This window comes from Camelus bactrianus, chromosome 31 (assembly GCF_048773025.1).
Source record: "Camelus bactrianus isolate YW-2024 breed Bactrian camel chromosome 31, ASM4877302v1, whole genome shotgun sequence".
In the NCBI taxonomy this organism is placed as follows: domain Eukaryota; kingdom Metazoa; phylum Chordata; class Mammalia; order Artiodactyla; family Camelidae; genus Camelus; species Camelus bactrianus.
Window position 1 is genome coordinate 23,608,385 of NC_133569.1, and position 22,033 is coordinate 23,630,417.

Consider the following 22,033-nt stretch of genomic DNA (forward strand, 5'->3'; position numbering starts at 1 on the left):
AATTATACGTGTTAGACAAAAACACAGGAAAGCTAAAATTCTCACAGTGCTGAATATACACTTTAAGTAATTCAAATATAAGCCTTCCATTTCTACAAACAAAATATATGTTTAGTTCATATACTTTATTTCAACTTGGCTATTTTAAAATGTGTGTCATCACATGCAGACTACATTAAAAGAAGAACATTGATCATAAACATATTTGAAGAATACTTTTAATGAGTAGGTATGTGATTAGAATCTTCAAAAGACTTTTGGACTACTTGTCTTATAAATGTAGAAAGGATTTGTGACCGTAAGTATGTAGAAATATACTAAAATTAATTATAGGGGGTTCATTAAGGTTTTGCAAACACTAATAATCTAAAAATATGCTCGGGTAATTTAGATGACATTTTTAAATTAGACTTCAAAATCATAAAATTTAGCTGTCTATATGAAATACAATTTTTCTTTCCTAGGGAATTATAGAAAATATATTCTGAAATGGAAAGAATCAGGTGCTCACAAATGTTGCTGGGGGTAAAGTATTACACAATACACAGCCCTTTCAGATTGGCATCAATCACTTAGCGATATGCGTTTAAGACTCTTCCATGTCTTTTCATGTCTTCAAAACTCATTTCTTTTTATCATTGAGTAATATTCCATTGTCTCGATGTTGTACCGCAGTTTATTTATCCATTCACCTACTGAAGGACATCTTGGTTGCGCCCAAGTTTTGGCAATTATGAATAAAGTTGCTATATATGGACAGAATTTTGTGTGGAGATCAGTTTTCATTTCATTTGGGTAAATATCAAGGTGCGTGATTGCCGGCTGTGTGGGAAATCGCTAAACTGTGTTCCAAAGTGGCTGTACCGTTTTGTATTCCCACCACTGTGTTCTTTTGCTATAATGGTCACATGGGGACAGTTGGTGAATCTTGAAGGGGTCTGAGGATTAGATGACAGTAATGTATCAATGTTACTGATGATGGTTATAGTGTGTGTGTGTGTGTGTGTATATATGTATATATATATATATATGATGATGTAGGTGAACATTCTTATTTGTAAGAAGTACAAGAGAAAGCATTATTCAAGGTGATGGAAAATCAAGTGGCAACTTTCAAATAGTCCAGGAAAAGTAATTTTATACTGTGCTTGAAATATTTCTGTAAAATTTATGATTGTTTCAAAAAAATTAAATAACTCAGCTGGCAAAATCTTACATTGACAATATGCATTTCTACTAGCCAATAGCTAACAAATTCTCCCATGTGTATATAGGCAAGCAGGTCCCAACAGGCTCATTATAATAGAGAAATTATAATGTGGAAAAAATGCATTAATTCATCAAAAGGAGCATGGTTATGTGAACCTAAGTATATTTATACAGTGGAATACTACACAGCAGTTAAAAATGAATGAATAGTCTTGACATGAATAAACAGTGTGAAAAAAATAAGTTGTAAAGCAATAGGGATAATATTTGTGTATTTAATGCTTTGTATTTTAAGCAAACCAAGCAATCCTGTGAGCTTGAAGGATACTTGCCTAAGATGCAAAGTATGAAAAGGTGGACAAGAAGAATGCACACCAGGTCAGAAACAAAAATGACAACTGTTTTGCTAAATTTGTGTGTAGTAGGTATTTAGGTTTGTGGTAGACTATTTCTTATACCTTCCTGTGTGATGGAAATGAAAATTTTTAAATTAATATTAAAATTTGAAAACAATAAGATAAAATAAAGTTATCAAAATGTTAGAGGCTCTGGGCAGAATTTGAAAACAAGGTCTGGCCTGGCTATAAACCACACTGAAGTTTTCCAAACCAAATTGCATACCCTCGTGAGAACTCTCTGCCCGTCCCGAGGATTCCAAAGTGGGCAACAAAGCTTGCGCGCCCAGATGAATCATGGTGAGTGAGATGCAAAGAAGGAAGGGAAGAGCATCTTTGAAGAGGGAGAATACGGTCTGGGTGACACTAAACCCTTTGACCTCTGGAGGAAATATTTCCTTTTGCAGAGTGTCACGCCCTCTGATTAACATGAAGGGCCAATGAAGAGTTATTTCATGTACCATTATGTAGGAGGTATGAAGTTACCTCTAATTTTAATAAGTGCAGTCACAAATGTATTTTAATATCTTACTAATTGTATCTAATACCAGCCTTGATGTTATGATGATTACGTAAAATGTTCCTGTGACAGCATGACTCTTTAATATTAACTGAAGCAATGTAAATAGCAAGGGAGTTGTCCTTGCCAGACCACGTCCCCTCGTGCTTTGCACCGCAGGTTTTACTGACCATTCCAGAATTCACTGAAATGTGCTCTCTGCTCTTTTAAACCCTCACTTCATCGCAGGAGCCCATCATTAAGTTCTTTGCTCAAGAATTTGGTAGAATTTTGTCTTCTTTCACTAAGTTTCAGGAACAGTTTTCTCATTTGAGTTTCAAATCTTGCTGTGTTATTAGGTAAACCCAATACTCTCTACAGACTGTTCCTGAACTAAACGATACATTCGCTTAGGAGAGAAACGGCACTATTTCTGATAGGAGTCATTCTCACTTTGCAGGTGGAAAGTTCGAAGGCAAAACTACCCCACGGAGGCACCTTAACCAGGTCGGCTTCGTCTCCACTGTGTGAGGACAGAGATGTGGACCTGGAACCGATGTAAAACTTGATCTTTAGATCCTGTTCAGATACGTTCTCCACTGGATCAGCCTAGAAAAACAAGTTTGGGGAAACAAAAATTCAAGCCATCACTGCATAGAATTCAGGACTCTCGATGGAAGTCATGAACATTACCGTGTTTCTCAATGATGGGTGGCAAAACTGTAATTTTAGGATTTTTGTTAGAAGAATGTCAACATGCAAGACAGTGGCCACGACACTACAGAAGCAGGTGCAGCTGCTCCTGCCTGCACCTCTGAGCGATTCACTTCAGCACGTGCTGTTTCTCATTCATCACTCCATCCTGTGTGGAATACCATGGAGACAGGAGGACGGGGGCAGGGCACAGCCATTAAAAGAATGGCAAAGCTGTTGAGGAAATGGGATGGAATAATTTGTTCTTCAAAAGCATTTTTAATTTCTTGGCCTTTTGCATTTCCATATAAATTGCAAATTCCATGAAAAAAAAATCGGTATTTTTATTGAGATTATATTGAATCTTGATATATTGTATCAAATCTTCAATCTTGATGGAATCTTGATTGAACTGATATACTATCAGTTAAGGGAGAATTAATACATTTATAATATTGAGCCTTTCATCTGGAATTTGAGTGTTATTCCCTATTTAATTTAGGCCTTTTCAAATGTCCCTCTTTAAATTTTATAATATTTCTTCCTAGAGAATTCATTTAGCTATTGTTAGTTTTATTTCTAAATACTTGATTTGTTATGCTATTGTAAATGGTGTTGTGTTTAAAAAGGTAATTACCTACTATTTCTTCTTGGCATATATAAATGCATTTAGTTACAGTTCATTGACATGATATATATTTATTTCTATGTATTGACATTGTAGTCAATGTATTTTGTATATACGATATACTCTGTATACTGATTTTTGTGTATTGACATAATAGTCAAGCACCTTGCTAAACTCTGTTAATTCTAATAATTATTTGAAAAGGCCCTCCATTTCATCTTGAAGAATAGAAATAGTCATAGTAGGCCTATTTGTCTTGTTCGTAGACATAAAAATGGGGAATTTTCAGTATTTCACCATTAATTACACTGTTTGCCATGGATTTTGTCTCCAGTACCCTCCATCAGATTAAGAAAGTTCTATTTCCGGCTTGGGAAGAGGGGCTTTGCTTTTCATTTTGTATCATAAAAGTCTTTTGAATTTTATCAGATGTTCTCATGCTTTTATTGAAGTTATATGGTTTTTATTTTTTAATCTGTTAGTATGTTATACGGATTCATTTTCTAAAGGCAAACTTCACATATCTGGGATCATAACCAAACTGGCCATGCTGTATTATATTTTTTATATACAACTGGGTTCCATTTAGCAACTTTTTTTTCCCCACAGTTTTTCCTATTATCTTTTATTTCAACCTAATCCTATTAAATATCACAAAAGAGAAATAACAAATATAAACTCCATTTAAACGCACTACGATGTATTTAAACATATCTTCCAACCAGCAAAAATAAAAACAAAACTCTCGATTTTTCCTGTGTTTTTCAAACCTATAAAATAGTAAATGTCATTTCAGTTTACCTTCCAGTACATTAAAATAATAATGGTACAAGAAAAATAATAATAATGATGTTACAAGAGAATAAAGCACTGGAACTGGATACAAAGTTTAAATTTACGGTAAAATCCTTGGAAAACAGATTTCGATCTTGAGATGGAAGGGTCCCCTCTAGAGACAGAAGTATTACGTCGCCCATTCACTTGTTGGTCTAGTCCGTGGTACCATGATGCAGATTAAACTGATCAAACTACCCAGGCCACGCTGATTTTGAATCAACAGCTGTGGTCACTGCTGAGCAAGATGGATTTGCTCACTAGCCCCAACCTGTGCTTCGATAACCCACAGGCTAGACTCAGGAACCAAAGGCCAAACTCTTGATTAGCGGTACTAGGAGTTAAACTAGACCCCGCCATGGTCAACTTTTCAAAGCGGTTAAATAAAAATAAGCATTCAGATTAAGTCAGATCAACAAATAACAAGTAAAACTCAAGATCAGTGCCACAATCTGTAACAAACTGAGTAACAAACATGTATACCACTGAGAATTATTTTTCCTATTAAGGCAAGTTTTTTCTTATAAATTATTTTATGTTTATAGTTTAAAAATGTAATTTCTAACCATGCTTAATCTATAGCAAATCTCAGTTATGAGGGGAGTCAGCGCATAATTTAAAAAAGACATTTGTCTGCATTTTTAAACTCTTTTTACTCTTCTTGTGTCTATTTCCAGAGCTGTTTCTTGGTGGGCGTAAACAAGAGCATATCCAGGGAACTGGTAAAATAGTCTATTTCAGAGCACACAGGAATTGAGACATTTTCCCCTCACTTTACCTTCCTTGCCTGTTCTTCACCAGCAGGACTATTCAAAAGGTAAATATAATTTACAACTTGACAGACAAGGAAATGGAGGCATTAAAGGGTATTTAATTTAAGGGCTTCTCGTAAACATTCTGGGAGACAGTGACGAAGCATCAGGGTTAGAGAAGTCCCACGTAGGAGGTTCATCTGGATATTCAGAAAAAGCACTATAAAAAATATGTTAATGGCAATAAAAATACTGCCCCAGAAATTTGCCTATTATTAAAAAAAAATCAGCCTTATAAAATGTGAAGACCCTTGCTGTATTATAAAATTCTATAAATTGCAAGTTTTTAAAAACTTCTGATGAGATAAAGGACTGTGGCATTTTTAGTGTTGGAGGAACGAATCCAAGTTCTCTGGAATCTCAAAACACAAAATGCCAAAAGTTACCACAGTGGGATCCCACTGGCAGGACAGCCAGAAGAGCGTGACCAAATGGTTACAAAGGAATCTGCTCTACGACTTCAGAAGCTTCTCAGACACACGGTGCTAAGAAAATTCTTTGGTATCTCATCATGTCCAGAAGGCAAAGAGTTATATCAGAAACTACTTTCCTAGGGTAAAGTTTTGCTTTTGAACCCTTTGGTAATGCTACTTTATCTGAAAATCTTGGTGATTAAATTTCTAAAAATGTGACCCTACCTTTTCGGTGTTTTTTTTTGTTTGTTTGTTTTTTGTTTTTTTTTCTTTAGGAGGTACAGCAGTTCGAGAAGTTTTGAAGAGATTGGTATAAAATCAGAATTCAGGTCCCTCCTGAGTATTTGGCAACAACACACCAATCCCGGAGCTTTTGGGAAGTCAAGACGTGTGTTTCATCTGCCGCCTACAGCCATATTCATTCACCATAAATTTTGGCCAGCAAGAATGCTTACGGTGAGTGGCTGGGTCTCAGTGGCCTGGTCAAGACTGCTGTGTGGGTACACAGAAGGATTTGACAGGATTGATCTGACCGTGGAAGAACTTCCAGCAGCTTACACAGGCTAGCTCCATAAACTCTATCACAAGGAACTGCCAGACGATTACAAAACTGTGACAGGAATGTGTTAAATTCATATTTATAAGTAGTGGACATTTGGATTAAATATCTGACTTTAATTTTCTAAGGTCTATGATTTCCATGAAGAAAACTTGTGTGTGCACATTTTAAAAATCTCTTTTCAAATGAAGCAAATGTATGAAAAGAGTGTAGCTCTAAGTAAGCTTCACTGGATAACGGCAAATGCTATATAAAAAATGGAAATCTATACATTTTCCAGGAATTTTTTAAATTAGGGCAAAGATTAAATATTTTACTATCAAAGGTTATCCAGCCAGTTATCCAAACTGAGCAGATAGCTGTACACATTTTTCTCCTTTCATTAACAACTTTCTAAAATATACCTCTTCTTTCACGTGAAATGATCGGATGCTGCCATTAAGATCAGCTCTTAGCAGACATTGGAAGAAAAAGTATAACTTTCTGCCCAGGTCCTGTTTTGGGTCCAAGTTTGCACCGCCCGGTTCGTTTCAGTGCCACAGGCCAACTGGAGGATTTCCTTGACCGGTGAGTATTGTAGTTACTAGATTCCAATCGTTTGAAAAAGAAACTCTGGTCTATAACACATTTAGAAGCCGGGGATCTTCCATCTCCCTTCACAGCAAGGTAACGGCTTGCACACGCTCCTTTGATAGACGCCACCCCTCTCTCTTCTGCTGGCAGTTGTAGTTTGATGTGAGGGCCGCTCTACTCCCGCACCCCGTCCACTCGGCCGTCGGGGTGGGTGCGCAGGAAGAAGCCCCAGCCTTTGCAGGACAACCGCTTGGGGTCCTTGAAGTGGCCGGGCGGGGAGGCCCCGCTGCCGCCGGCCTCCGGCAGGGCGCGCAGCGCGGTGATGCTCTGGGTGATGGCGCCGCGGCCGCACCGAGGCCCTGCCGGGATGCCCAGGGCCCTGGAGCTGCGCGGGGAGCCGCCTCACCCCCCACCCCCACCCCCCTCCACCCACCTCTCCCCCCACCCCTCCACACCACACACCCCACCTCCCACCTCTCCCCACCCCACCCTGCGACCCTGGCCTCCTACTCGGTCTGGGGCGCGGCCCCGCCCTCCCCAGCCTCCTCCCCGCCCCTCGCCCCCCCCCCCCGCCCCGCGGGCCTGCAGCCTCTCCCTGTTCCCAGCTTCCCTCTCTGCCGGCCCGGCCCCAGAGCTGGGTGAGCCCAGCGCCTGGGCCCGTGGGGGGGGGGGGGGGGGCGGGGTGAGGGCCGAGTGTCTCCGCGGCCGCTGCCCTCGGGAGGGCCGCCTCCCCAAGCTGCAGAGCCCAGCATGTGGTTGCAACCGCAGGCACCGCGTCCGCTGGTCTCGCCCCATTTAACAATGCTTTTTAAAAGAATTCTTTGTTCAGTATTTCATGGGAATTCCCATTGTCTAGCTAAGAGTGTACAAAAGGTCAGATTTGATATGTGTTTTATGAAGTTGTTCCACCTTCGGGCAAAAATGATGAAATATGCTGAAAACCACTTATGAGTGGTCTTTGAAGCGTTCCGAGGAACGCCATTGCTGTCAGCACTGTCGAAGCCATGCACGTTCCTGTTACAATTCAGACAACAGTTCAAAGAATGTTTCTGTATTTTCTCCAGTAAATATATTCCAGATATGAATAAGAGTTTCAATGACACTCCCCATTTGATGAAGCTTCAATAAACTGCATGCTCCAATATCTGTGTGCTTCTGCACAGATCGAACAGGTCATTAAAGGAAGGTTGACAAAGACACCTAGCCCTGCATTTTTCAAATCTTCACACTACCGGCTGCAAACTGCCCCCAGGACGTTGGCATTGCTTTTGCTTTACTATTTGCATTAGTTTTCTACAGCTGAGTGACAATTTACCACACACTTGGCGCCTTAAAACAATACTCATTGATTATCTGACAGTTAGGCATGTCAGGAATCTGGGCCTGGCACAACGGGGTACTCTGCTCAAGGTCTCTCATGGCTGAAATCAAGGTGTCAAAAAGTTTGCCATCCCGTTGAAGGCTTGGGGCCCTCTTTCCAGCTCATGTGGCTATTAGCAGAACTCATTTCCTTGCAGCTATAAAACTCACAAGGTCAATTGAACAGCATCTCTCTGATACTCACACTTCTTATGGAGCCTTCACCTGATTATGTCTGGCTCACCTAGGATAGCTTCCCTTTTCATTAACTCAGTCAACTGATTAGTAATCTAATCATTAGAATGAGATGCTGTCACCTTCACTGGTCCTGCCCACACTCAAGGCGAGATCGTACAGGGCATGTAGAGCAGGTGGCAAAGGCCTGAAAGGTCGGTTAGAATTCTACCAGACCAGCCTAGAGAGAAGGTCTCAGGGCTTCCACCTGGCTCTTCCTCCCATAGTAGGCCTCCCTCACTCCCCAGGCTGCAGGGATCATGCGTGGATCATATCACTTTTTTAGTGTGTTTATTCCCATTGTATGTTCAGTAACTGCAGGTTAGATCCATGGTCACACTGAGTCCACTGCGAGACAGTCCCAGCCCAAAATGTCATTTATCACCTGTATGACATAGCTCCGAGCTGACTGGTGGACATTACTGGTGCTTTGGGTCCCAGAAATTAGCATCAACACAGAGCCATGCTCATAATCTCTGTAAAGCCTGGGTGTTTCCTCTTGTCTAGGGCACAATGGCTCTGTAATTGCCCACAGAGCTCTCCCTGCAAGCACCAGTTGGTTCTCGTCTGCAGTTCCCTTCGACACTCTGTGAACCAACCCCGACATCTAAGCTTCTAGGTTCTGAAACCCCAACCCCTTCGTTTTGTTTCTCAAGCTCCAGAGGTGACAGCTGCTCCTTGCAACTTCCACCTGTGTTACCTCACTGTTTGCTTTTTGCCTTCTTAGTCCTCCGTTGTTTGTTTAACTGATGCTCTGTTTTCCAATGTCTCCCCTACATGAGCAAACCCAGAGGACATTATGCTTAGTGAAATGAGCCCGTCACCGAAGGACGGACACTGCATGACTCCACTTCTATGAAGACTCTAAAACAGTCAAACTCAGAAGCAGAGAGTAGAATGGGGGTTGCCAGTGACTGGGGGGGGGGAGGGGGAATGGGCAACTGGCTGCCAATGAGCATCAAGTTTCAGTTCCGCAACGTGAATAAATTCAAGAGATCCAATAGCTAACAGTATCGTATGAGGCACTTAAAAACTCATTCAGAGGGTTTGTCTTCTACTAAGTGTTCTAACAACGGCAACAATAAAAAAGAAACACAGTGAAACTTTTGGGGGTAATGGAAATACCTACTACCTTGATTGTGGTGATGGTTTCATGAGTGTATGCATATGTCCAAACTCATCACATTGTAGACGTTCAGTATGTACATCAATTGTATAACAATTGCACCTAAGTACAGCTGTTTAAAATAAATAAATAAAATACAATGCCTCTATTAAAATAACTGTTACAGTTCCTATTTGACTGGCTGGAGTCAGACACATGGCCAAGGGTTCTGCAGAAGTAGAATGGGTTAATAAACTACAGTATATTCATATAATGGATCGTTATACTGAAAGGCAGTTGAACATTTTATTGCTGTAAGTGGGTGAAACTCACAAACTCAATGCTGTGACAAAAAGAACGTATATGGGATGATTTTAGAAACTTACCTGCATTTTAAAATGAAATCCTCTTGTTTCGGGACGCATGTACTGGGTGTGAAAATGTAACAAAAAGCAAGGACATGGTTACCATGAGCCACAGAGGAGCAGACGCCCCCTTACTGCCGACGGGAAGGACATGCTTCTGCGGCATCAGCCATGTGTCCCGTCTTCTCCCGAGTGCGGGTTAGAGATGCTTTATACCCTTTGCTGTCTGTGTGTCATAGCTCACAATGTGAAATGTTTTGTTTGTGATTTTAATTCTAATACAGATGACTTTACAACTTGAATGAACTTGCAGCCTGAATTTCTATGAAAACTGTTTCTTTCCTATGTGCTTATTTCAAGCCCTCAGTCCTCTGACATGGAAATATGATATTAAAACAGTTTTAGTGCAGGAAGAAAATGCTGTTTTGAGAACATCACTGACTTCTGAAGTGGCTGGAAAACATACTTAAGAAGCTTGGTACTTACTTCACACTGAGCCACAGCGTTGGTGGTTGTATTAAAAAGTGCCAAGGAGGACGAACTTGGGTCTGGCTGCATTAAACCTGGAAGACAACAGCGTTTTTTTAACTAAATTGCAACTAACGTTCATGCCTTTGTTAGCCTTAGTCTCTTTAAAATTGTTCTCAGACCATATTTTTGGGGATCATCTGATTTATCAGCTATACAAATTTCAATCAAACTACGTTTATATTTATTTTTATATATTAAATACATTTAATATAGCTAAGCATTCTGCACCTCAAATGAAACAACAGTTTTTAGCAAAGTTATGGTAAACTTATAATGAAAGTGAATAAATAAATTATGTTAAGTTTTCAGGAATTAACTCCGGTATGTCAAATCATTGCTTTCTTTTCCCTAATAGTATTACATGTAAATAAAAGCTGCAACATTTTTGGAAACCCCAAAAGAGGATTTAAGGCAGTATAGTCATGCCAATGATGGCGACTTTTTCTCTGCTAGTTTCTCCCCACTCCAGGAACCAATTTCAAATTATTCCTCCCAGGTACCTAGCACAGTTATCCCTCAGTATTCACAGGGGATTGGTTCCAGTACCCCCCGTAGATACAAAATTCCTCTGATGTTCAAGCTCTTAGTATAAAATGATGCAATATTTGCATACAACCTACACACATCTTCCTGTATACTTTAAATCATCTCTAGATTACCAACTGTACCTAATACAATGTAACTACTATGTAAATAGTTGTAAATACAATGTAAATTCTATGTAAATAGTTCCTGGTGTGTGGCAAATTCAAGTTTTCCTGTTTGGAACTTTCTGGAATGTTTAAAATATTTTTGATCTGTGGGTGGTTGACTCCACGGATGCAGAACTCACAGATATGGAGGACCAAGTGTATGCATTTCTTAACTTATCTATAAAAAGAACATAGGCAGATATAAAACAAATATTAATTATACTTAACATTTTTATCATAGTATCAAGGTTTTATTTATTTAGACAGAATAAAGCACCCAACTACAAAATATCTTCCCTTAAAGGAATTTTTTTAAACTTCCATACGTTATCACTTGGCAATTGTACTAACTTTAAGTATATGGTATGCAAAATGAAGTCTTAAGGTATGGCTGTAATTGTATTTAACTATTAGAGAAGAAAAAGCACAAATCCAGACTTTCTCTAACAAGCATAACTTGAGCAACGGACATTGCCAGGAGTGTGAATTTTTCAGCTGTAAATTGCTAACACACATTGCCTAATAGTCAAATAAGGAAGTGTGTTCATAAATGTCACATAATACCGCACAAGGATTTTATTGCTCTGCAGCACTCAGAGGAAAAATGATCGTAAAAATAAAACTCCAGGTTAAAAAATTAGTTTCATAAAGCATTGTGATAATACGGGGGCTTTCTCTTTTAGGTTCCTTCTTAAAAATGTCCAATCTATCACTACCCCCACCTATCAGAGTTTTGGGACCCGAAGAACCCCATCCGCTGGTGTTCGGTAGTAAGCAGTGCTCTAGCCTGGACTTCTTTGCTGAAGGACCCACCCCTGGGCCTCCAACACCTGAACACACTACATCATTTATCCTACATTCAGTGCCTCCTTGCACTTCTCTTGAGTTAGAATCTATCTTGGTTCTCAAGTTGCAAGGGTACTCAAGTTTTCTTTAACTGTTTCTCCTATTGCCCATAAAAAAGTTGACCAGCAAATATTTATTGGACAAATATTTATTTCTCGAGTTTGCCTATCCTGAGTCCCTTAGTGCCCTCCCCTCCAGCATATCCACCAGCTGGTGTAGGCTCACCCCAGTCTGATCCAGTCCAAGGTGAACCAAAAAATTGCAGAATGAAAGGAAAGGGGAACTCAGACATGCAGAAGCTCCACTAACTCATTTGCCTAAGAAATGGCTTCTGTTAAGAAAATACAATATCCCTTCAGTTACAGGTAACATCCACAGCTAATTTTCTATTATTAAATTCTCATATTATTAATAACCTCATAATGAAAAATATTTAAGACATTCATGTATTTAAAAAAGGGTGACACATTCTTAGTTTTCAGATTCACCGGGAAATGTCCAGGAAATCTTAATGGAGAAAAAAAAAGTTTAATAGCTGAAAAGGGCTTAAAGCAGGCACTCTGAGACTCAAAAGTGGAGGATGATCATGAGCGTCCCAATGCAAATCCGAGGGAGCCTCCCATGACGTCTCCCCAGTCTTTCCAGTTTGGACAACAGCAGCCTTTCACATCGCCGGAGTGGCTTTGCCTCACGCTGCAACACATGGGAACATTCCCAAACTGGGGAGTGATTGGTATGAAATGAAAATGTTTTCATCAACTACGGAAATGTTTTTATGGGCTCTTTCATGATGCTGAAGAAGGGCAGCTCCACTTAAAGCAAAATATGATAGAACAGTCTCTCAATTGTAGAAAATAAAACCAAAGCAAATGGCTGTTCAAATGTTTTATCAAGAGTCAATACACACACACACACACACACACACACACACACACACTAACCTTGGGCTCCAGCCTGGCTTATGAGAGCTAATTGCCCACCTGTGTAGTAAACTGGCCCCGTGGAGCCAGCTGGACCCATGGTACTTGAGTGCTGATTTAGGCAACAATTAGACCCACACTCTGTTAGATCTGAGGTCCTCACCCTTATTCAGGTGTTCAATTTCTAACCACAGGTCGGATTGGTACTTCTCTCTGGCTTTCATTTTACTAAAAGAGGCAGAAAGAAGGGAAGACGCCATTAAGTACTAAGTGCTGGAGACTGGTCTGTTGTTGGAGCGCGCATAGCTAGAACGCGGGGTAACGCAGCTAGAACCTGCAGTCAAACTGAGTTTCACATCTACAACATTCCAGATAAGACAGACTTGACAGCTGCATCAGAGTTTGTTTCACGGGGAACCAAAACAATGGAGGAATGGGATAGTACATTCTTTATATATTATATGTTTTTAATAAATTTTACAAATTTTATTTTAACATTTTAATGTTATATATAAATTTCATATGTATATTATATATATAATGTATCATTTTCAATCTGATTCTCATGCCTACTTTTGGGCCAATGTGTGACTTTTGCCCTTTGCATGAGATAAAATAACATATTGATTCCAGAAGATTACACAGAAGTTACCAGATAGCTCTTCACAGAGTCTCATTCATATGCTGAGAAATGTCTTTTTCTTTTCATGTTTAACGTATACTGGTCTCATAACTGGATCATTTGTAACATTTAAAGCTTTTTGGCTTTAAGTAATTCAGCTTCTTGCATTGAAGTTGATCCAAATGTTAATGATTACAGTTAAGTGAATAAGGCTTTAGGTATGAAAGTGTCCCTGAGAGACTTATGTTTGCTTTCATCTCTCTTAAAATGACTGTTCCAGGGCACATTTATGTAGGAAACAGGTATCGTATTTATATTTTCACACAGGCTTGAATTTTCTTTTTGTTTTCCTTTTGCTGTTCAATATTGCACCACCTCACCTACACTGATGTGTTCATTCGCTACATTTGCGGTCTATTTGCATGATTATCATATTGTCATTCACATCGATGGAGTTTAATTTGCTTTATTTTTGTAGTAGGAATAAAATAAATTGCTCCACTAACCAGAAAACAGAATGGGGAGAGGCACCCTTTAAAAAATACACTTAATGCAACACGCAAGTCACAAGCCATGATGAAAACTACGTGGACACCAACACCAGTAGACCCTCTGGAAGTTAAAGGTCTGCGGGAAATCAGCCACATTTTGAGTTTGCCTCATTCTGTTTTCGTTCAAAGCATGTTTTTCTACATATACAAGGTATTTCTTACTAGAGGATTTTGGGTGCCTGTCAATCAAGGAAATTTTGTAAATCAGGAGAAAACAAGAGAAACTTTATTCACAGATGATTCAGTCTCCAGTATTATTTGGTATTATTGATACCATTTTGTAAAGATGCTGGAATCAACTAATTCCTGTTGAAAGTAACTGATTGCTTTCAAATTTTCATTACTTTTTACTTCATAGAAAAAAAAATCTATTCTTTAAAAAAAAAAACCCTGAACTTTATAACATAGGAAGAGACTAAACACGTAACTTTAAGTATTTTGCAACTGGATTATGGATCAGCCAAGCTCACCAGGTTAGAGAGATTGGAGCAGCCTCTGGGGGGATCTTCCTGGAAATTCGCTGTCTGTCCAAAGCCGACTCCAGCTTAAGCACAGCTGACATATGCAATTTATCAAGTCGCTCCATTGCCCCTCGCATTTTCTACAAAATCAGGTAAGTAGGTTTTGATTTCCATCTTTATAGTCACAAAATTTAAAATCACATCTAAAAAAACAGGAGGTTCTCAGGACCATTACTTTTCTTGAATAGCAAATAGAAAAACTGCTAAAATGTGTAATTTTTCATTAAATTTGGGGATAGTATTAAAGATTCATATGAACAGTTCTCATGAACAGTTCTCATATGAACTGTTTGCATGAATTTATACTTAAGGCTTTTATACTTATAACTATGATAGCTGCCCACTCCCCCTCTCCCCCCCAAAAAGCAGGGCTGATTTCTTATGAAAAGGCTTTTTGTAGGTTGAGATCTGGAGAAACGGACATTATTCAGCAACTTTATTATCATCGATTTTAGCTTTCCTTTTTTCATTCTATGAGCCTTCCTGGGCTGAGACTGACCCTCACTCTTGCTCCTGTAACCAAGCTGGAATTTCTTAAAGATTCCACTTCTTTGTTCTCTTCTAAGATCAAGTCTTGAGCATCCTTTTCATCCTTGATGCTAGAATATAGAAAGTAAAAGACAGATGTAAAATGCAAAGATGGGAAAAAATAAATCAACCTAAAGAAAGATATAGGAAAGATATATGACAGCAAATCTTAGCATAAGGCTATTTAAGGAGTCATAAAAAAATAATTTACAAACAACAGAAAAGAGTGTAAATCTAGAGATGCTACCAAAATATATACCTGGGTTTTCACAATGCTCTTGGAAGATGTGCAGTGGCTGGCTACACTTAAGGCACATTGGGTGGAAGTAGGCAACTTCCTAGGTTCAGATATTGTAGTTGAGGAAATCATTATTTCAAGGAAAAGACAGTTTTATTGACTTAAGAAAAGTCACTATTCCAAACTGTTTATTCTTTTTTTTTAATTGAAGTATAGTCAGTTTACAAGGCTGTGTCAATTTCCAGTGTACAGCATAATGCTTCAGTCATACATACACATACATATATTCCTTTTCAGATTCTTTTTTATTACAGGTTACTGCAAGATATTGAATATAATTCCCTGTGCTATACAGTAGAAATTTGTTTATCTATTTCATATATAGTAGTATTTGCAAATCTCAAACTTTCCATTTATCCCTTTCCAGTTTATTCTTAATTAGAGATTAATTTAATTATTAACGTAGGCATTGAAAATCTGCACTATGCCCACCTGTGGCATAGCTTACCGGTAAGCATCATGTACGCAGCACACCACTTATTAATGTAACAGCATTAAGTCTTCATTCCCAGAAGAATTGCCCAGTCACTGAGCTGGTTAGCCCTACACTCCCTAGCAAATTCTGAGGCTGGCAAATAAAAATTCAGGTATAGAAGCAAACTGAAGTTACTTTTGAACACACAAAGAGATAGAAAATTTACTATACACAGACTTTCCTGAAAGAATTAATTGCTCCAGGATGCACGCTAGTGCAAAACAAAGACTGAATTCACGAAGAGGGAAACATGGGACAACGTAACTGGTAACTTATGATTAAGCCTAAAATACTGTCAATAAATAACAATCTGGATCTAAAATTCCAGATGATATCAGCACGAGGACTAGGGTGGAACCATCAAAATTCTTGACCAAATGCAGGAAGAATACAGGAGCCCTACTGCATCTGATCTTCGTGAAAGCAGCAGTCCTCGTAGGATAATGACACTTAGAGCATCCTGCATCCTTAGCATAAGAGGCAACATCACGGATTCTCATATAACTGAACCTGGTGTACCTGAAAAATACATTTCTTCGAAGCTGATCTACAGAAAGTTTGTGAGGCTCAATTCTGATGCTTTTGTGATAAGTGTAATGATAGTGGGACTTATTGAAATAAGGCTGCATTTCAAATATACTTGCATGTAATACACGATATATAGGGCTTCCAGCAGAAAAAAATACATATTTTCTGGGGCGGGCTTTCCAGCATGTGAATAATCAAAGAAGGAAACTGGGCACAATGTTTGAACAAATTCTTACGGAAATTAAAAGGAAATAACTGCCCGTGAACAGACCACAATTAAAGGTAAGTTTAGACAAGACAAACACAAGCCAAAATACGCACAGGAAAGAAACACAACAGTGAAAATAATGTAGGTATCGGGTCACATATTCCTGAAAACCAATTTGGTTCTAGCTCCTAGGATTTATGTGAGCCTAAGTATGCTAAAAAAAAAAATCTCTGAATAAAGACACAAAATGGGGTATTCATATATATGTATTTAACTGGCAGAGTAGTTAAAAGGATACGAAATATATACATTCAAAAAATTGTGTGTGTGTATACACAACAGGAGATACAGAGATAGACAGACAGACAGACAGACACATCTGCACGTTGCAGGCACACAACTTTTTGTTCTTATTGCTAAATATACACAAAAAAGAGTTAACTTACAGAAACTGTTATAATTTGAAGCCTCAGTCAAAACTTTAGACTTGATAAATCAAGAACGTGAGGTGAGGAATGTTTAACAGTAATAAACACAGTTAATTTCCTAACTCATTAATTTCATGATGTGTTTTAAACATAGTGCTACCTGTGTGTCAAAGCACCATCTCCCATTACAATTTATAAGAAAAGAAAATGGAAATTTATCTAAGGAAAACTATTCTTTTGAAAGCAGAAGCCCTGAAACCCAGCTCTAAGAATAAACACACTTACATGTTTTTTTTTTCAGTGTACTTGTGTTGTTAGTGGTAAATTTAATGGAAAAAACACTGCAGGCGTGGGCTTTACATACCTTCCTGAGGCATCCTGTAGGGGCTTATAATTGTTCATCCGACAGAATAAGGGAGCTCTGTCTTTGCTCATAGTGACACGAACAGTCCCCGGGTTTCCCCTCCTGGAGGTCTCGGTGGAGCAGGGAGGCCTGACAGTCGAGCTCCAAGCCTTCCAGCAGTCCAGAGAAGCTGCCGGTGTGAGGCCAACTGCTGCTCCCTGGGGCTGGAAGGGTCCTGCCCCAGGGTTCCAAAGATGGCTCCAGCCTCAGGGGCAGTTAAATGTCAAGACGCAGCTGTGCAGGCTTGATGGCCACCCGTGTGTCACGGCCCAGCCTGTGGGAAAGGAGGAAAGCCTTCCCTGTATCACAGGGTGGGAGAGACCCGGGAGGGCATTCTGGTGCGGACATCATGATACCACATCATTTAACACGGCCTCTGAACTGTGAACTTCAATACACACACACACACACACACACACACACACACACACACACACACACACACACATAGTTGAAATATATATGAATAGATATGTATATAGGATAAGTAGGAATTCCTACAAGTTGTTTTATAATTTTTTATTACCTTTTGTTTTATTGAGACATTTCCTTTTGGTAACCATGAATTTTGATAAAATTTCAAACTAGCAAAAAAAAAAAAAAGTGTAAGAATGGACAAAGATCTCCTGTAAATTCTGTATCAAATTTACCATTGTAACTATTTTACCCCATTTACTTCGTCTTTCTCTCTCTCTCACTGTCTCGCACCATGTTTGGTTTATTTTTCTGAACCATTTGAAAGTAAGTCTCAGACACCTTGTCACTCCTTAAATACAGAAGAAGAGGAAGAACACTTCTTACAGAACAACAGTACGGAAATAAAAACCGGGAAATCCGCATCCGGACGACACTATTGACTAAACGTAGCTCATATTCACATCCAGTTAATCTTCTGAATAACGTCCTTCGTAATTATTTTTCTGTAGGTTCAGGGTCGAATCCAGGACGGCTCGTTGCATTTGGGTGACACGTCCTTTAATCTGCAGACATTCCTCAGTCTGTCTTGTCTTTTATGACGTGGAGACTTTGAAGACTACAGATCAGTTACTTTGTTTGGTTTCCATGTGGTTAGATCCATGCTAGCAGTTTGGGGAGGAATCACCTAAAACTGATGTTCTGTCCTATTGCACCTTGTAAGATGGCACACACCCTGGGGATATTTGGTGTCTGTTTGTCCCACTCTTGGTGACATTCACTTTGGGTAATCAGGCTATTTCTTTAATTCTTCGTAAATTTCCTTTTTTTCCTTTTGTAACAAATAAGCTGTTTTATAGGAAAGTGTTTCAAAATTAAGCAGTTATCCTGCTCCTTATCAAACTTTCATCCACTGATCTTCCTTACCTGAATGTTACTAACAGGCTGTCAAGACAGAACTCCAATGTTACTATTCCTTCTACATTTACTAATTGACATTCACTGTAAGAAACAGCTTTTCCTTTTCTCTCCCTTATTATTTATTCACTAGTTGATTTATATCAGTATATACTCATGGGCTCCTATCCCAACTTATTCCTAATTTATTCTGATGCTCAGTTGTCTCCTGTGTTAGTCATCTCAGGTACTATAACAAAATACCATGCACTGGTTGACCTGAACAACAGAAACTTATTTCTCACAGTTCTGGAGGCTACAAGTCCAAGAACAAGGCCTCGTAAAGGTAGGTTTCATTCTGAGGCTTCCTCTGGTGGCTTGTGGGTGGCTGCCATCTCACTGGGCGCTCACATAGCCTTTTTTTCACGTGCACCTGGAGAGAGAGCGAGAAACAGAGAGCTTCTGGTGTCCCTTCTTATAAGTGCCTCACTCTCATGACCTCATCAAACCTAGTCACCTCTCCAAGGCCCTGCCTCCAAACCCCACCCCATTAGGGGTTAAGGCTTCAACATATGAATTTGGGAGCAGACAAAAATATTCATCCCATAGCATCTCCTCCGGACAATTCCCTCCTGTTGGCCAGAGGGAAGCGCTTCAAGCTGACTCTTAAGTCCTTTTCACGAGCTCTGATGTTATCCGAAGACTTTATTGTTTTCTGGCATGAGATGTACTGAGGTTGTCTTGTTCTTTTTCTGCCCTAGATATGGAACCAAGAATTTTCCAAGGACCCATTTCTTTTTACGGGGAGTGGTATTTAGAAAAGAATTTGTGCACGTTTTGTGTGCTCATTGCTACGGGTGTGTACACATAATACATATACACATACCACACACATACACACACCACACAGGCACACCCATACATACACCACACACCAGCACATGCAAAGGCACATACATACATATGTACATAAACTTTGTAAAAAAAAATAGTAAAGCGAAGCACAAAATAGGCATTTTATATCTGATTCCTGAACCTGACACTCACAGAGTGAGATTTTTCACTCTGTGCTATTTTGCATCATGTAAATTTATTATCAATTCTGTCTACTTAAAATTTGTTAGGAAACAGTGGAAGTTTCCAGTGCTGTTGAAGATAGAACTAGCACCTTCCATCTCATTCAATGCAAATAAAATCCTTGGACATAATACATGGAACAGCTATCTGAGGACCCTGAAATGAAGTGGTAAAAGGTGAATTGAAGAAAGAAATCAGAAGGCAAGTAAGAATAATTCAGCGGTGAGGTTCTGAGGCTTTTGTTCCCCTCCGAGGTGTCTCCTGGCCTGAATTCAAAGTCAGCTTGAAACCTCAAATTGCATACCGGGTGTAAATAGAATGAATTCCAAGAGAAGCTTTTTTTTTTTTTCTTCTTCTAATCTACCTTCAACAATAAAGAAAGGATGATTCAGAGGAGAGACTCAAGGGCCAAGAGGTAGAGCCAAGAGTTATTTCCAAGCCTTGAAACCGATGTTTATCTGCCTGGATTTCAGAACTTGTATGGATAAGTGACTCCTCGTTCAACCTTCCATTTTTCCCCCCTTTTTGAGCCGGAACGTCTCTGGCTGCCATCCTGTGCCCGCTGTGATGTTCTTCTATAATCTTATTCTCTTGAAGGTGGGTGGGACAAGTAACCTGCTTTTAGCCTACAGAACGTGCCAAAAGTGATGGGTTTTCCCACCTGTAATTATGCTGCGTTATATAAGATTCTACCTTGCTAGCACAGATTCTCCTTCAGGGCATGATGAAGTAAGTACCCATGCTGATGAAGCTCACATTACAAAAGCAGACAATCTGCAATATCCGAGGGCAGCCAGCGAAAGCCATAGAGCTGCAAGAAAATAAGTTCTACAGACAATATGAAAGAACTGGAAGTGAATCCTTCCTCAGTTCAGCCTCCAGATGAGAACACAGTCCAACCAACACGTTGACTGCAGCTAAATGAGACCCGGAGCAGAAGGGTCTAAATTGTGACTGGACTCCTGGCCCACATGAACTATGAGCTAATAAATGTGCTGTTTTAGCCACTAAATATATGGTCATTTGTCATGCAGCAACAGAAAACTGAATGCAGTGGATTGATTGCACCACAGAGAGAAAAATAGATTGGAAAATAAAAAAGGAACAGAGCCTCAGACCCATTAGACAATACCAGAAGTTTGAAAATTTGTGTCCCTGAAATCCTAAAAGAGAGTGTGTGTGGAAAAAAGAACTTTTTTTTTCATTTGGGACTCAGAGAGGTGGGCCACCTCTTAAAGAAATATCACCAAATAGGAAGCATATCAAAGTTATCATGACCAAGAACAGACACACAGGCTTCACCAGACCATTCGTGCTTTTATTCCCTCCTGTGTAACTTACATAAATTGCCTTTTGGGGAGACAAGGGTCCAGCCTCATGGTATTCTCGAGTGACAGCTTAGCAGATCTCTCTCTTCTGCAATGAAAGAATTGCTACAGCGCAAGTAACCAAAAGTCTTGTCCTGCAAAGGGGTATTTTCCTAGGGTCACTGAGCAGCAGGTGTGCTTGAGTTGCCTTAATAAAGTCCTGAACTAGTGTCAGTGTAGCTACAGCCAAACTCAGTTCCAGCTCTGGCCTCTGGCCTCTTAGTCCCCCAGCCTCCAGCGGGCACCTTAAACACAGCTGTCCAGATGTTTCCACTTTTGTGGCCTTTCCCCAGCCCCCACATTTGCTTTTGTCTTTCCTCTTACTTCATATTTGCCCCTGTTCATATTCTAGTTTCCTCCAGCCTTTTCCTACCCAGCCCCTACCACTCCTTCTCATCCCCCCTGCTCACTTTTTTTCAGAATTTTCACTTAATCCATTTTCTCCTCAACGGTCCTTTTCTGTTTCTCTGGTCCCTCCCCATCACTTGTTCATTGATCCTGAAACATTCATTGAGAGAGATAATAACAAGTGTTGACAAGGATGTGAAGAAATTGGAACCCTCATACCCTGCTCCTGGGACTACGCAGTGGTGTGATTGTTGGAGAAAAAAGTCTAGAAGGAGGAATTCAGGGAACACAGTAGAGAAGGATGTGCCAGGAATCTGTCTCTCCACCTAGACAAAAGTTGCACTGACAGAGCCTGTCTGATGTAACTATTTTGGAAATCTGGAGCCTATTGAAGGCTTGCAACTTCTGGGGAAAGTCTTGGATGGTAAATTGCTGTCAATTTTGGGCAATTTCAGCTCTTAACACAGTAGCATCTACCCACCCCTCAACTCCAGCCATGTGGCAGGCAGATGCACACCTTTTCCTTGAGCAACTTGAATACAACTTGTGTGAGACAGGATGAGCAAAACGGACTCTATGTTCCAAATGTGGGAGATCTGTGCTCTGATTGTTGATAGCTGCTTCTGATTACAGAGACGCAGTTGAAGAGACAGGGCGCCATTGTAGTGTCATCTCCTCCCATTGTTGCAAGCCCCTCCTCC

General features: G+C 39.7%; 1 protein-coding gene and 1 pseudogene across 1 annotated transcript in view; both read right to left on the minus strand.

Annotated features, from left to right (window-relative positions):
• LOC105065430 (serine/threonine-protein kinase MRCK alpha) overlaps window positions 1–5,899 on the minus strand; it is a 26,823-nt gene extending 20,924 nt beyond the window's left edge. Inside the window, exons 1-2 of the mRNA XM_074355559.1 lie at window positions 5,894–5,899; window positions 2,602–2,712 (exon numbers count right to left, since the gene is read on the minus strand). Of these exons, the coding sequence (XP_074211660.1) occupies window positions 2,602–2,712; window positions 5,894–5,899 (117 nt within the window). The remainder of the gene's footprint in view (window positions 1–2,601; window positions 2,713–5,893) is intronic.
• Window positions 4,124–14,426, minus strand: LOC123615544 (fibroblast growth factor 2 pseudogene; annotated as a pseudogene).
• Between the last annotated feature and the right edge of the window lie 7,607 nt (window positions 14,427–22,033).